This window comes from Micropterus salmoides, unplaced genomic scaffold (genome assembly GCF_014851395.1).
Source record: "Micropterus salmoides isolate LMB-PRFRI ecotype aquatic unplaced genomic scaffold, ASM1485139v1 Ms_hic_scaffold_4, whole genome shotgun sequence".
Classification (NCBI taxonomy): Eukaryota; Metazoa; Chordata; class Actinopteri; order Centrarchiformes; family Centrarchidae; genus Micropterus; species Micropterus salmoides.
In genome coordinates this window covers 2,089,565-2,106,128 of record NW_024043372.1, presented here as the reverse complement: position 1 = coordinate 2,106,128, position 16,564 = coordinate 2,089,565, and the positions used below count along the sequence as shown (strand labels likewise).

General features: G+C 41.8%; 1 protein-coding gene and 1 long non-coding RNA gene across 3 annotated transcripts in view; one reads left to right on the top strand and one right to left on the bottom strand.

Moving 5' to 3' along the window:
* Positions 1-16,564, bottom strand: part of LOC119886700 (metabotropic glutamate receptor 7) — a 320,159-nt gene that overhangs the window by 47,233 nt on the left and 256,362 nt on the right. For both annotated transcript variants that reach the window (XM_038697608.1, XM_038697607.1), the window contains one exon: positions 5,927-6,862. In XM_038697608.1, coding sequence (XP_038553536.1) covers positions 5,927-6,862 — 936 coding nt within the window. The remainder of the gene's footprint in view (positions 1-5,926; positions 6,863-16,564) is intronic.
* On the top strand, positions 13,693-14,172 carry LOC119886702. Its single transcript, XR_005441536.1, has 2 exons — positions 13,693-13,777; positions 13,858-14,172. It is a non-coding gene; the product is annotated as an uncharacterized LOC119886702 (long non-coding RNA).

Sequence of the window (16,564 nt, the reverse complement as noted above, 5' to 3'; positions counted from 1 at the left end):
ACAATAATGGTGATACTTCCAGCTGTAGAAAGGAAAAGTAATAATATTACAGTAACGCTTTAATGAATAACCAGTTACTGCCCAATGCAGTTCATGGGAAGTCAACGCTGTGCCTGCAGGTCACAGATCCTGACCGTGTTCGTAATGCAAACTGAGATGAGCCTCTTTGTTTCCAGGTGCTCTTACTTGGACGTTGCCATTTTGCCAAGCTACAGAAAGATCCATGTGAAAGCAAACGGACCAACCACAGGGTTTAAGGCCTTTAGCACAAATTAAAATGTTAAAGTACTAAATCTGTTCACTGTGAACTCTTCAGGAAGTGATCTTATAATTGATCTGTATAAGCCATTACATATTTATGCAAATCATTTGGTAATGTATGGAAATCAGCATACGTGCAGGGCTTCATTAAATTACTAGAAAGTGTGACACTGTAATATTTCTGTACACGTCTCATGTTTTTCTCTGCGCCTCTATCCGTTTGTTATTCGTGAAGTCGTTGCCCTTCAATACTCCTGACAATGCTAATAATAAAGTTATATCTTGGTGACTCCACAAATAAACACATTAGAAGCAGAACCAGGATCTGATTTCTCCATGTGGATCACTAAAACTATCCAATCAATGAGTTACCTGTCTGTCCACGTGACTTCATGTTCAAGCCTCTTGGTTTCTTTATAAAAAGTCAGCATAATAAAGAACCGAACAATGGGTCTTTTTTAAGCCATTTTGGAAAAACTTAGATTAAAAGTGAGACACTTTGTTGAACACTTTGTGTGCTGTTGCCGGTCTGTGCTACAGGCTGCAGGACAACCCCTCGCCGTGCACTGACAGTGCTGTTAGGCAGCTCAGACGCTGGGAGCTTATCAGCTGCCTCTGGGGCCTGAAGCAGTTCAGGTGGACAAGTGTATCCCTGTGGACAGGACACAAACCCGTCAGAGGGGTTTACCCCAATCCGTGCGCCAAGCAGAGAGTAAGCCTCTCTGCTTGGCGCACGTCTTTCCAATGAAAGATAAAAGCCCAGAGCTCACAGTGTCAGACCGGACACTCTTACCTGGAACCACTGATAACACAAATATCCTCCCCAGGGATAAGGGGAACAGCAGAACCGTCTTAATCTCTACCTCTGGCGGGTTTTAGAGCTCTATACCCAAACCTTCAATCACTGGCAACTTAGGCATTAGAAGGATATTTGTTCCTAATCAAAATGTAATTTAAATTCACTCTACTGGTACTGCTGAAGACATAAAGCCTGACCTGATGCAGTTTTACAGTTAGTCTCAATACAAATTTCACTTTTTTTTAATCTCTTCACATAGTCAGCACTGGTGGACTAAACTGGGGGAAACTTTTCAAAATGGAATGTAAATGTGCAATATGTGAGAGTAAATACACAGATGTTTGATGGGGGTTGAGTTTGAGTGGGAAAACAGTTCATGAAGTTTGATAGATTTGGTTTCTGAATGCCCTTTGTGTCAAAGCAATAAAAAAACTGTTGGAAATGTATGTATATACAGTTTGTGCTAATAGATAATAGTGATACATACTGTTCTGTAAGTGTTTTTGTATCTATGTATATTATGTATTGTGCCTACATAATAGATCAGTATCAGTAGTTATGATTGATTCCCGTGGTATTCCTCAAAGCTCCATCTTAGACCCTATTTTAATTTCATTTTATGTTTCCACTGGGGTCAGTTTTAAGAAAAGTCAGCATCCCATATCACTGCTATGCAGACGACACGCTGCTATACTTTCGCAAAACACATCTTTTACGTTGTGTCTTGAGGATCTGAGATGCTGGATGGTCAAAAACCTTCTCCAGCTAATGAGAGCAGGACAGAGGTTCCTGTTACTGGTCATAAAAATGTCTCCCACACCTCCCCTGTACTGGTGTACTAGCCTCCCTTCAGTGGTTGAACACTGCATTTTAGATAAATATTAATATAATAGTAGATTGTTTTAATTTTGTCTGTTACAGTTCATCTCCTAATTATTTTAGTTGTATTTCTAATTTCCCTGCAAGGGCATTTTGTTCAGCAACTACTGTTTAAAAAAGAGAAAAGCGTTTTTATAAATTTAATTGGACTTGGTTGGTGTTTTATTGTTGGGATACAAATGTTGTCGGTATTCTGGCAAAAGAGTTGACCCTGAGATGTATCTGGAGTGTTTTGGTTGTGTTTTGTGCAATTAACTGCTTTGCTGAGCTGCAGGTTGGTAAAGACAAATTATCAAAGCTGTGAAGAGTTTTGAAAAGTTGAACTCTGTAGAGAGAAATATGTGAAACGTATTGTAAAAAAAACTGTAAGAAAGACCCATTGCAACAAGTGGTAGCCACTTAGGCTGTATGGATTCAGTAAATATGCATTAATACATTAACGTAATGACCGACAAACATCTATGTTTCCCTCCTTATAAATAATACAACAAGGAGAATGAAATTTTTTAAGTATCCTGAAAAAACAAACAAGTTAAATTGATCTGTGGGGGCACAAACGAGTTTCACAGAGCTCACATAATCATTATTTATCCCTGTAGTGCCTGATGGAGTTTTGCTAAAGCTTATTAACACTGCTCGGCAGATTGCATTTCACAGAGACCTAAATGCACAGACTCATTTCGTTTAGCAATAGTTTTCATCTTAGTGTGATAAGATGTAAAAGGTCACAAGTAAGAACTTTCAAAACAAGTTTCCAACGTCCCATAAAGTTCCTCACATTATAACAAAATGTCAGCCTTCAGCGTTTGGTGAGCTAATTGTGTCAGCTTCTGGGAGCTTTAATAACCTGTTGTAACCCAAAAACAACGGCGACAACACAATAATACCAGTCTCTGAGGAGTGTAGCCACATATGCACACACAACTTAGCACCTGGGGATTGCAGCTGTTCTCCTTTATTAAATCTCCACACTATAATTGCTTCATCAGGACCAAGAAGCTGATGAGAACAAACAATGCCCGGGGTCTTAACAAACAGATAATAAGAAAAACGTCACTCTCTTACTGCAATATTTTACCAGCGACATGCACATTAAATTTCATCTGGATTCTTACACTTGTAAAACAAAACAAGAACATCATAACTGCCGTTTTTAATATCTGTTATTTCACTGCAAAATGTGGAATATTGAGCTTCATATCAAAGCCTTAGTCTCGCTGCACGAATGGGAATGAGATTACGTTCTGGTGGCAGATCGGGCTCGTCTGGAAGCCTTTAGGCTGATAAAATGGGACACAGCAGTGATAGTCACTCATTAGGAATGACGCAGTAATGCTCTGCTTGACATGGGCTTTTGCTATATTGCAATTTGTTGGTGATTTGTAATTTTAACGTAACAAATGTGTGCTTTATTTTCTTGTTTCAAAACTGAGGAAAATGTTTTTTATATTATATATTTTTTGTGGCTAATTGTGAAAGTTATGGAGTAAAGGCTGTGGAACAGAACTCACTGAATTCAGCTTCTTAAAAATGATCAGTTTTTCTGACTCAGTGCGTCTATGCCAAATGTGATGTAAGCTGCAAATGCATTCACTGAATTCTTCTCGATTCTCACAACTATCACACAGACAACATGGTTTACAGAACCTTTAACAGCGCACATTTCAGATCAGGACTTTCTGCTCACAATATTTTCAGTCTATTTATTATTTATATTTATTTATACACACACACGCGCACACGCGCACACACACACACACACACACACACAGTATATGTATGCTGTTTAGTGTTTTGTTGCAGTATCTTCTATTTAGACACCAGAATCTCAATTGCATGACAACACAACACCTTTTGGGACGTTTGCTGTTTTGCAAATTGAAACACTGTATTGGTGTTCGTGTCATGTCTTTAAAACTGCACATTTGTTTCTAACAATGCATCAAGGTAAAAACAAAAAATGCAAATATTTACATATGAGAAGCTGGAACTAGCAATTATTTTGACATTTTACTGCTTGAAAAATGACTGAATTAATTTCAAAATACAGGGTGTCCGCGGGGTCTTAAAAAGTCTTAAAAGATTATAAATCAATTTTGTGAAAATTAAGGCCATTTTTTAATTAAATTTTGAAGATATTTTTTCAATGACGAAAATCATGTTTGTTCAAAAGTTTGTTTGCTAAAAGTGTAGGTGAACGTATTTGTTTATAATGCATAGCCAAAACTACTCGACAGGCAGTGAGTAGCAACTGTGTGATTTGTTTCTGTAACGTTCACTTTTCACTCTTAAAAGCTCCAAAAAATAGATCTGTGCGAACCGGAAAATGATTTAAGAGTACAACAGACAGTAATCTCCCAAAACATAGTCGGAGTGGCGATCAGGAGTAACGGGATTAACCCGGTTGGCCAGTCGCTCTGTGGCCACCTGAACAGGCTTGTTCCTGAAAAACAAGAGCGAGATGCACTGCCAGCAGCTGAAATCGGTAAGACAGAAGACAACAGGGAGAATCCGAGGAGCGTGTGGGTTTCGATAATGTTTGCTGCCTATTTAGCTAAATCGGTGCTTTTTATTGAAACACGTTCAACTTTTCAAAAGCTGATACTTTCGTCAGTGTCACTTTTTGTGAACAGATCAACAGCCTGGATGGGGCGGGATTTAACAAAAGTTTGATGTGCTGCAACAAACTTTATAAATGTTGAACTCATTGTTCTGCATAAACGGTTATGATTATTGACGAGTTAGTAGCCCAAAATCAAGGTTGGAAACTCTCATGTAGCCTGGAGCATTTTTCTTGCACAAAGTTAATGAATAAAAAACAACCCCAAACTGAAACAGCTGTAATTTGAATTAATATTGTACTAGTGGTAAGTTATATTATATGAAATTATATTGAATATAGTAACATAATAAATATATTAATATCAAACTTAAAAGTTTACTATTAAATTCACAATATACTTTCAATTTAATGTTATATTATACTAATACAGTCATTTAGACTACTTCCTCCTCCAGGTTGTGCCTGTGCTACACCGCCTACACTACTTAGGTTATTCATGTTATTCATCACTCAGTTTATTCTCTTCATCTTTGTTCCCTCCTGGCCTGTTTGAATTTTGTTGTATTAATCAAGTGGTCGATGAAAGTTATCACACACATCACTGCAGGCAAGCTCACATTATCTAGTTTAAACCAACTAAAACACAAAATTACACTGTGTTTCACATGATTTGCTGTAATATTGTGTACATAAAAGTCATAGCTTATGTAAGCATTTGCTTTTTACAGGAAATCTGTCCTTCACATAGAAAACTGTTGGCTCATACAGGCTGTTATAGGCAACTGAGAAAGTTGGTGAATGCCTCAATTTTTAGGTGGGATTATAACCTGATGACATATAGGCAATAAATATGTTATAATTTACATTCCTTTTAAAAACTCAAATGTCCCTTTTAAAAGGTGTGTGGCTGATTTAATCCGTTAGCTCAAAGTGTCGTGGCAGTCTTAAAATATGTTGAAAAAGTCTTGAAAAGGTCTTAAAATGGTATTGAATTTTACTTCAGGATTCCTGAATATACCCTGAAATAGATGCATTGTTGATTAATATTTATTTATTTTTTAAATCGATTAATCCTTTCAGCACAACTGTAGAAGGTTATGTTTGTAAAAAATAAAGTTTCTTGGAAACATGACAGTTGTATCCAATCAATCAGCCATCCTACGGTTTATGAAACTGCCTGAATCTCTACTCATTTCGCTTCATGTTGAAGTGTCCTTGGTTAAGATACTGAAGCCCCCCGATGGCTGTTCCATCGGTGTAGGAAGGTGTGTGAATGGGTAAATGCAATGTAGTGTAAAAAGCGTTTTGAGTGGTCCCAAAGACTAGAAAGGCGCTATAAAAATACAGATCATTTACATTTACTCTACATATCTTTCATCCACCCATTCAACTTAATCTCCGCCCATTCACTCATTGGTTCTTACCTTTTCCGCAGACTGCGCCGTGCCAAAGAAAATGGGTATAAAAGCCAGCCATACAATGCAGGTGGTGTACATGGTGAACCCGATGGGCTTGGCCTCATTAAAATTCTCCGGGACCCCGCGGGTCTTTATAGCGTAAACAGTACACGTCACCATCAGTAAGATACTGTAACCCAAGGAACAGATAATCTGAAGATCCGTGATGTCACATTTCAACACCCCTCGTGCTAGATCCGGGTTAAAGGTCTTCTGCTCGTCATAGTCTATGATGGTGTTGGGTGGATCCACCACGAACCAAATAAACACCCCCAACAGCTGGACTGAGATGAGGCTGGAGGTGATAGCCAGCTGTGAGGTGGGGCTGATCAGCCTGGGTGCCGTCACGGACTTCTTGCCCTGCTCAAAGATTCGGTAGATGCGGTTGGTTTTGGTGAGGAGGGCCGCGTAGCTGATGCACATACCCAAACCCAGGAAAATCCTTCTGAACGAGCACACGCCAACATCCGGCTTGGCGATCATGAGGAATGTGATTATATAACATAAAAATATCCCAGTCAGGAGAACATAACTCAGCTCCCTGCCGGACGCTCGGACAATCGGTGTATCGTTGTACCGAATGAACGTAGCCATGACAAAGATTGTAGCGATGATCCCGAGCATTGCCAGGAAAACTGGAATCACCGCCCAGGGTGAGTGCCATTCCAGTTTTATGATGGGAATAGGCTGGCACGAAGTGCGGTTGGCATTGGGCCTCATGTTGTAGGAGCAGAGCTTGCAGGTGAACTCATCGTACTGGTACTGGTAGCCGTCGCAGGGCTCGCAGTGCCAGCAGCAGGGCATGCCTTTCACCACCTTTTTCCTCTCACCGGTTTTACAGGGAAGGCTGCACACCGAGGTGGGAATGTCCTGCTCCCCTCGAGGCCACTGCATGTCCTCCATCTGGAGAGAGAGCGTGAGAGACAATGAACGGTTAGATCAGAATCAGAGACACCTTTATTGCCAAGTAGTTTTTACACACACAATTTGATTTATAATAATATTTACATAGAGCCAACAATTCCCCCCATGAGCAAGCACTTGGCGACAGAGGCAAAGGAAAAACTCCCTTTTAGGAAGTAGAGAAACCTTGAACAGAACCATGACTCAGGGTCCATCTGCCTAGACCATTACAAGGAATTTGCTTTGGTGCCAGAAATAAACCTACATAAATATAAAAGAATGGACTAAGTGTTTTTTCTTTCATTTCAAAAACTAAACATAAAAAAGGCTGCAGGCCTTTTAATTGGATATATGAACAACTGTTGGATGGATTGTGATGAAATGTGATTCAGACATTCATGTTCCCTCAGGATGAAATGCAGTAACTTTGCTGATCAGGCCATCATGTCAATGTGTCCACTGTGTTTACTGCCTAATATAATAAAGATACAGTGCATCAGACTGAAATGAAAACTACCATAAAAAGGGAAAATTTACTCTTAAACAAAAGCATTTTCTTGGTGTGTGTCACTATATCCAATACGCTGGCATGTAAACTTCAACTTCACTGTGAAACCAGTTTTAGGAAATTACATTGTAAGATATGGACTCTGAGGTTACGGTCTCCCAGTCTTTTAGATTTATAGCTGAGATTTTATCTTCCAGTGTGCAGCGCTGTTGTTAAACAAGGGGTTTGCTTTGGCTCTGGCTTGTTATTAAAGCAAAGGTCTTATTGATTTGACAGTTTGACTGCTGCTAATGAGTAATGAATACTCTATTAGTGCAACATCAATATGGATAAATTCCACCTGGATCAGAGCTGTGCCTCGAGTGGACATCTTAGTTATCTGCACTTTTTACTTAGCACCACAGCCAGGTGGCATGTCATGAATGCTCTGGAGCAGCTGGGGGTCGGACCTGGTCCCATGGGGGTCGTGAAAATGCTACTATAGACACAAAAATAGAAAATAAAATAACTTAAAAATGACTAGACGGACTACAGTTGTGAATGGAATCACTTTGGGTGAACACTGTAAATATTTTACATTGTTTAATCCAGCAGGTGGCGGTAATGCCAACCGCTAACGCCAAAGAAAACGCGAGACGCACAGCAATGACTTTTTTTGGTTGAATTTGGAAAAGAGAAAAGCGCTGCGTTTTTATCATGTTGCTAGGCAACCACCGAATCAACTGTCCAGTCAGTTTAATCAAAGATTAAAGCGCCAGCTATCTGTAATTTTTGGTTTGCTGCTAAGTAATAACTGTCATATTAGTTGAAACTTGATCACAACTCACAGGTCTGTGTTGAGAAGTTCCGGTCTTGAGCATAAAGTGGTGTCGATTTTATATTACATTTGCAAGTTATGTAATAAAATGTAACAAAGTACATTTAGCCAAGTACATGGGGCGGCTGAGGCTTGGCAGTGGAGCGGGTCGCTCACTAATCAGAAGATTGGTGGTTTTGAAACACAACATAATAACAGACACTGAAGCGACTCAACTCAACCACAATACAAGATCCCATTACTGAACTTTGTTTGTCAATCTTTGGGTAACACAGACTCTACGAAAATGGAGGGTTACGACCATGGTCGCTCTTCTCCTGGGCGTTGGTTTGGGAACAATTCTGAAGACCTATGGAAAATCTGTGTACGTGCAGCAGTAAACTTTGTCTCAACCACTCTTCTGTCTGTTACTACAGGATTAATATTGGCAACGTTGATTGATAGAAGAATCACTCGCTTCTTGCTGCTGATTGGGATCAACTTCAACATGGACGGAACAGCCCTTTATGGAGTGGCGGCGGCCGTTTTCATCGCCCAACTCAAAATGCCATCACTCTGAACCGGTGCCAGTTATTTACATTTGGTGTGGTGGTCGCAGTGTCCACCGTATGAGAAGCTCTCTTCATTTTGACAGTTGCTCTCTCAGTTCCTGAGAGGGATGCTTCCCTTTGGTTTGTCATAGGATCACTGCTGTAAGTTTAACCTGTGCTTTGGCAGTGATTAGAACACCTGACATCAAACAGCAAAGTGTGAAGAAACAAATGGACGAGCAAGGATAACTGTGTGGCCTGGATGTACTGAAATGTCCCCTTGTTTCTCAATAAATAGGAGAAAAGGCCAAGTGCTCGACTGTCCTGCATGTTTCCATTGGATAGCACTAAGTGTGATGTGATTTTTTGCATTATGGTGTGAAGCAGTTTTTCGAGAGGTTGAAATGAGTCATTGGCAGTGGGCACACATTTACGTACTCTTACAATAAATTTGGCCTTAAAATTGGAGAGAGAAAAAAAAGCCTGATGGCTGTGAATGATTACTTCCTTTCTGATGAGCAGCTGGCATCTTGCATGGTAGCTTCTGCCATCAGTGTGTGAATGGGTGAATGTGACATGTAGAGTAAAGACTAGAAAGGTGCTTTACTATCCATTTACTTACATACAAATTTGAGCAACAGCAAACAAAGGAACATTTATTTCCCGGGTTTGTTCAGCAATTCTCTTAAGGCTTGTTGCCATTTCACCTGGTATATTGCCCTGGACGAGGAGCCCCTGAAGTTTCACGAAAGACTGTAATACATGTGCACTGATACATATTTGCAGATAGGTATTCAGTAAGCCACCCACACACAGTGTTTACGCCATCTACCTGCACATACACACACCACTACACCTATGGAAGCAGAAAATAATTTAAATAGTCTTTACAGGAAGCATTATTTTCAGTATTCGATTTGTAAGGAGACAGATCCGATTAGTCACAAGTACTCTGAATATTCAGCTTTCAACATGCTATGAAAATGGAAGTGAGCTTAACTGTCAACAGACTTTGTAAATCAATTCACGTCCTCTGGACAGTTCCAGGCCCTTCTTGCCTCGACCTTGGGAGGAACTCTGGTGACTGACGGGTGGCCAAAAACCCTCCTATTGTGTACTGACTGATTATTTTGGCAGATAGCTGGTTTCTGTTTAAAGGATTTGAAGGGATTTCAAATGCTACTGTGACCCCGAGCTGATCAGTTACACAGCCCTGAGGACATCCTCAAACAGATTATCTACAAAGACCAATCCGAATCAGTCTGGGGCTCCAGGAGCCGGGGGCTACGCTTGAGAAAAAAATTGACACTGGATCTTATCACCACCCACTATCAACCAGACCCTCCCCGGGCTCCCTGTGTGCTAGCAAAAAGCCGAGTTGATAACCTGGGATAGTCGGGGATGAAAAGCTGCATCAAGCTAACAGCCTGAGTCAGCCGAAGGCTTGAATTTGGCCACGGTGAGGATTCAGAACCACAACAAAAAGGCAAACTCCAAAACACCCTTCTAATCTTCCTCCCTGCCAAAGGCGGCAGGCCAACTCTGCAGAAAAGGAAAAGAGAAGAATTTCTTCCCTCCCACGCATGTGCTCTTTCTCTTGCTGTTTTTCTTTTCTATTATGGTTTTCTAATCACATTCATCAGCCCTTGCTTCCACACATACATCCATCACACCCACATTTTGTCCACGCTAAGCTTTTTTTTGTATTCCCAGCAAAACGACACACGGACCATCAAAATGACACGACCGGCTGACACAAATCCCCTCAGTAATAGCTCACAGGCAGGTGAATATGCCCCATTTAGCATATGAAGTGTATTAAAATCTGACTTGTCATGTAAGAAACAAGCTTCACTATACAGAATTGATGAGTGGCAGTCTTGTGCCTGGTTAGTGAATGACTCATGCCTTCACAAATCCAAAACGATTTCAGACTGGAGGTTCAAATGGAATTCAAAATGCCAGCAGCGAGGCTGGGTCAATCATTTAAATGGAAACACCATCCGTCTTCTCGCCTTCGCAGCGGTCAGGAGAGCTGCCAGCCACTGCGGCGTGTTCAATAATTCACTCAGGTCTTTGAAGAGGTGTCACAGCTGGTAGAGAGATCCGGACAAGAGGTCTCTCTGGTCTTAAATCTCCGACTATGTGCCCATACAGAAGTCCACATGTTCCATTTCCCACCAGCTGAAGATCATCCTTAGTAAGTCCCACCGTCCTGACCTCAGACAGCCTTTGCCAAAGAGAACTGTGTGCGTGTGGTAGCATGGACTTAAAAAAGACACGTGCAACGAGAACAAAAGCTGTTCTGTAGGATTTGAGCACAGTTCTACATCAGATGTCCGAATATGTCCTTTAGGTTCCAGGAACCGAGACCTGATCGGAGTCTGAACGGGTCCACTTTGTATTCTGTGAAGTCAGTCTCCTGTGAGTTTCATTCATATACAAACATACAATCAACGTTATGCATCAAGCAAAATGTTGAAAGCATCACTAACATGTTTATTAACAGCATATCTCCTTAGTTGTCCTTTGTAACAACTGAAGAATGATAATACAAATATTTTTAATATGATTATGTTTCACTTGCAACACTTGGTTCAGGTAATGAAAAGATCCTGGTGGGGCTTTGTACAAGCCGACCACCATGTAAGCACTGTGGATAGGGTTTAGGAAAGGGTTAAATTAAGGTTAAGGTTAGTGAGCGGTGGTCAAAAGAAACCAATTTTGACAGCTGGTAGGAAACCGGCCCTCTGTGGGTCTCTATAAAAACCTTCCTGTTTTGCTCCTGACAGACGTCATCCCTACAGCCGCTAGATGGCGCTGTCAGCCGAGCATAAGCAGATGTCGTTTTGGCGAATTTGCTGAAATAACTGATGCTGAGGACAGTCTTAACGCTCCTGGTCGGACCGCTGACGGAGTTAAACCTCAGATTTACAAAGAGAGGAGACAAAAGGACGGAGCGCAGGAGGATGAAACAAACTGCAAAACTACAAAAAATTAATAAAGAAAGCAGCAGATTATTCCTTAGAGCAGTTTTCTGCAAAGGATGAGAGAAGAAAGGAGATAAGAGGGGGTGAGAGTGTGAATGTATGTCCACTTCGTCTCTCTCTCTCTATTTCTGTCTGCCTCTCTCTTCCTCCGTCCATCTGCTTTTCTTATCAGTCCCAGGCAGACCTTTGCTCCTCTGCCTGCTTCTGCTCTGCTGTTGATAACCCGTCTGCCGGTCAGGTGAGCACTTAAAATGGCCCGACATAGCTTCAGCCAGAATAAATACGCCGTACAGAACAAACAAAGCACCTGTGAGGGAGAAGAAAGGGACATCTGTCCTGCCTCTGCAGATACTGGCCGAGGGACGGTTTCTCTTTTAGCATCAACGCCCGTCCAGCGGTGGACGAAGTATTCAGATCCTTTACCTCAGTAAAAGTACTAATACCCATTACGCTTTTCCACATTTTATGACTTTTCTAAAGTGTTTTAATCTAGGATGTTCATGTTAAACATGGCCAAAGCTTAAAAAAATTAGGTTAAAGTATTTAAAAGAAATCCCTGTGAGCAAAAACCTCAGATTTCAACTGCTTTTCCTACCAACGGCTCCGTAATACGACACCAGGAGCCAGACGGAGCCGCTGTTCCATATATGGTCCCACAGCAACGGCTCAGTCTGCCTGTTCTGCCCAGCAACAACAACAGCCTGGTAACATGCTTCAGGTCTTGGCCAATGAGAAGACAGTGGCTTTGTCCTTAAAGAGACAGGAGCATCTACAGCTTGGTTCAGACAGAGGCTGAAATGAAGGCCTACATCAGGCGTCTGCAAATAAGTCTGGCATCGGGCCAAAATCTTCCAAGCGAACAAACCGTGTGAAATCACGTGCTCGTTTAGCTTAGTCGGTGCTGTGCGGGACTCCCGACGGGTAGGTTGTGAGATCGATTACATCTTTTTTTTATTGCGGATATTTTTTTCTACCTTAAAACAAACAAATTGAATAAAAGGACACTTCTGCACATGCTCACATCCGCGTTTGATCCGCATTCATAAACATGTGGACACTTATTTTCATTTCCCTGATAAAATGCAGGGGAATCCAATCACACGTTTACTGACGGCAGGCCAGAGACTCTTTTGAATTTCCTTCAGAACTCTTCAAAGTAAAAGCTCTTAATAAACTCGACATGAAGCATTGCTGCAAAATACATTCTTGCGCTTTTATTTTAGAGGCACAATCACTATTGCTATCAAAGCAATCTGGCCGCGGGCCGCCTATTGCTGACCACTGGCCTACATGAAGAGTCAGTATAAGAAAATAAAATATCTTTTTTAACTTTGAATCATGCAAAGCTGCACACAGGAGTCACAGAACTACAATACAGGACTGGAAATGCAGTTTAATACGTCTCCTTTAAAGTTCTCTGTTACAGGTGAAAGTATAATCAGGAAAATGTACGAAAAGTATTAAAGGTTCTCAATAAAATAAAATGTCCCCTGTTACTGTTGTACTATTATATATTATATCATAAGTATTATTCCTTATGCATTAATGTAAAGCAGGATGTTGCTGCTGTAGTTGTTGAGCTGGAGCTCATTCTCAACAGTTTAGTATCAGACTGCAGCTAATAATTCTTTTCCTTATGAATTCCTCTGTTGATTATTTTCTCCATTGATCGATCAGTTGTTTGGTTTGTAAAGGTTCTGCCGTCAGTTTCCCTAGAAGCCCAAAGTGGCACCCTCACAACGCTTTGTTTGGTCCAACCAACAGTCCAAACCTCAACTGTTATGGGGACAGCCCAGCTGACGGTGAGTGTCCTGGTGTTACTTTTTTTTTCTCACTTTATTTCACCCATTGTTTTGCTCTGCCTGCCTCCCTGTGTTCTCCTCCTCTCTCCCTCAGCTCCTGAGCCCAGCTGGACCTGCACCTGCACCTCATCAGCCACCTCGTCAGCCTGCCACACCTGCCAGTAATCAACCTCATCCCAGCCAGTATTTCAACCCCGGTTCTCCACACCATCCTCGCTTGATCGTCGTTGCTCCTTACCCGGTGCCACCTCTACGTCCAGGCTCTCATGTTCCTTGTTTTTTCTCTTTTTCCCTGCATTTTGTCGCTCCGGTCACTAACCCTGTCTTTCTGTCTGTTTTCCCTCCCAGGTTCACTCACCCTCGTCATCCGTTCAGTCGGCTGGGCTCATCCTCCGCTCCTCACCTCTCGGGCTTCCTCCACGGCGCCCTCCCGGCTCCTCCCTGCTCCTCGCCTCACCACCCGTGCCTCGCCTGCTCCTCGGTCCTCCGTGCCCGCGTCCCCTGGCGTCCACCTCTCCTCCCTCACCTCTTCCCTAGCCCCCTCCGTGAACCCTCAATAAAACCTCCTTCCCTCTGAGTGTTGCGTTTGGGTTCTTTCTGTCCCGTCCCCTAACATCTACAATATTAACTAACATTCAAATCATAAAAAAACTTTGATCAAAATAGTTGCCAATTTATTTTCCGTCAACAGACTAAACATTTCAGCTTTACTTGTATAAACTTTTGGGTAATTAAACTTATTAATTAACTAATTATATTATTAATTAAAAAGTACAATATCTCCCTCATGAAAGTGGCATGTCTCCTGCTCTTCTTTCTATCTCCTCTGTTTCTGTCCACGCACTTCACACGTGTTTGTAAAATTCAACAATGAATCAACAGTTACAGAAATCTTCCCATTTGAGCCCCTGGGATTACATCTAATCAAACAGGGGATGCATGTGGGCGGGTGTTTTCCGTCCGCTGACTGTTAGCTGGCAGCAGTTAATCCATGCGCTCATTAGCTCCCTCCTCCTTCTCCGTTCTTCCCACAGCAGTTTAACTGCCAGACGGCGCAGTTTATTATCCAGCCTTTAGGGGGCCCCGGTCCCTGAGCTCATCAGAAAAACCTCGGAGGAAATAGTGATCGCATCTACCACCGTTTCCATGGATACCAAGCAGGATCCATCCTTGGTTTTTTTGGCCTTCATTGCCCCCCCACCACCTCTCCTTCTGCCTCCTGACTCTCTGTTGGTTCATTACGTCACCCAACTGCAGTGAACCGCTTTTAAAGAAACGGCTTCTGACTTCCCGGCGTCTTTGGTTCCCTTCTTCCTGCCTCAAGTCCTTCCTTTGTCCACACATGCTGTGGTGTACTGATGTAACCCCCCCCCCCCGCATGAGTTTAAAGGTCCCCTGCAGACATATAAACAAACTCTCCTTTGAATGATAATTTGTGTCCGACAACAAAAAGTTCAGTTACCTTGTGGAAAATTCTAAAAATGACATTTCCTCCTCCTCGTCAGGAAACCCAGAGTCTCTGAATATGTAAATATTGTTCATTTCTAAAGGTTAACAGCTGCTTCGCTCAGTGTTTGTGACCAGGAGGCTTCAAGTTTCCACAGCACACTTGTCAAGTCACATACTGCCTATCGTGTCATCTCAGCCAGAGCCCCCTTACATCTCGCCTGCTGAAACCAAACGGGGTCTAAAAAGTGAAGCCGAAGCTGCCCAAGGTGCCTTAAACCTGCGTTCTCTCTAACGTAGTGTTGCCAACTTTGTTACTATGAAATAAGGGACAAAAAGTGGCCTGCTGGTTTTGCGTGAATATACAGTGTATTGTTTTAAGCAATTTGTCATAGTGAGAGCTAAAAGTGAGCAAAGTGCATCATCTTCACAACATTTGAGTCATGAAACAACGCATCGTTTAGCTTAACAAGACACTCGGTGCTGTTGTGACACACTACGCTATTTTTTCAATTTCCATAGTAGCTGCATTTAACGTTACTTAACATATACTGTGACGTCACAGGGATGAAAGCTAAACGCACCTCATATAACGCTCGCCAAGCGGCGACTCCGACACGCCCTCAGAAACAGCGAGCTGCAGCACACAGCTCTCCTCTCCCTTCCAAACACTAGCTACCCTCCAGGCAGTCAGTGGACATGAAGTTGTTCCTGTGATGTAGAGACAGAGCTCAGTTAAAACTTTATGGATACAGATTAATAACTCACCGCTCTGAAACTCTCGCTCCAGTCCGTGTTGCCAAGCCGGTCGGCAACACGTATGGCTGAACCCGAGCCGTTTACCGGCTTCTCGCTGACCCGCCCTTCTCTGCTTCTGATTGGCTAGTAGTCCTTAACTAGGAACTGAGCATGTGCAACTCCCAACAAAGATCATTTAGAGACAAGATGCATCACTCCATAGCTAAAACGAAGCCTTCAGCACAGGGTGAAAAGAGGAGCTGCAGCAATGTGCAGTATGACAAAAAATGGCATTTTTTTTTAATTAAACCATGTAAACCTGCTCTGGTACAACCTCTATATTAGATTTTGAACCTGAAAATGAGCAGAATACCACCTCTTTAAAGACTTCTGACTTTACTTCATCAGCAGAGCTAACACAAATCTCCCAACCCACTATTAGACTCCAGCACAATTACCACAGATTTACCAGTTGCATATAAAAACCATGAACTCCTCATAACATGTTTTTAACTAAACATTATCTTTTTAGAGTTGTTTAGCGTACAACATATGTACAATAGTTTTTAACAAAAATACATCACCATGTTTTGGCCTTGTTCATCAATATGAACTGACTTTTAATGAACTCTTTTATACTCTACTATTTATACTGGGTTACATTAAAAATCAACTTAATTACAAGTGTTGTTAAAGTATTTAATGCATAATAATCGTGAAACCGTGATCCTCTGACTATAATCGTACCAACAAAATCTATAATCGTTGCATCCCTAGCGACTCACTCAATACACGCTTTGGAAAAACCGTGGCTATTGTACGCAAAATGGCGATTTTGCGTGTGTATGATATGCAGCAGTTTGCAATAGCG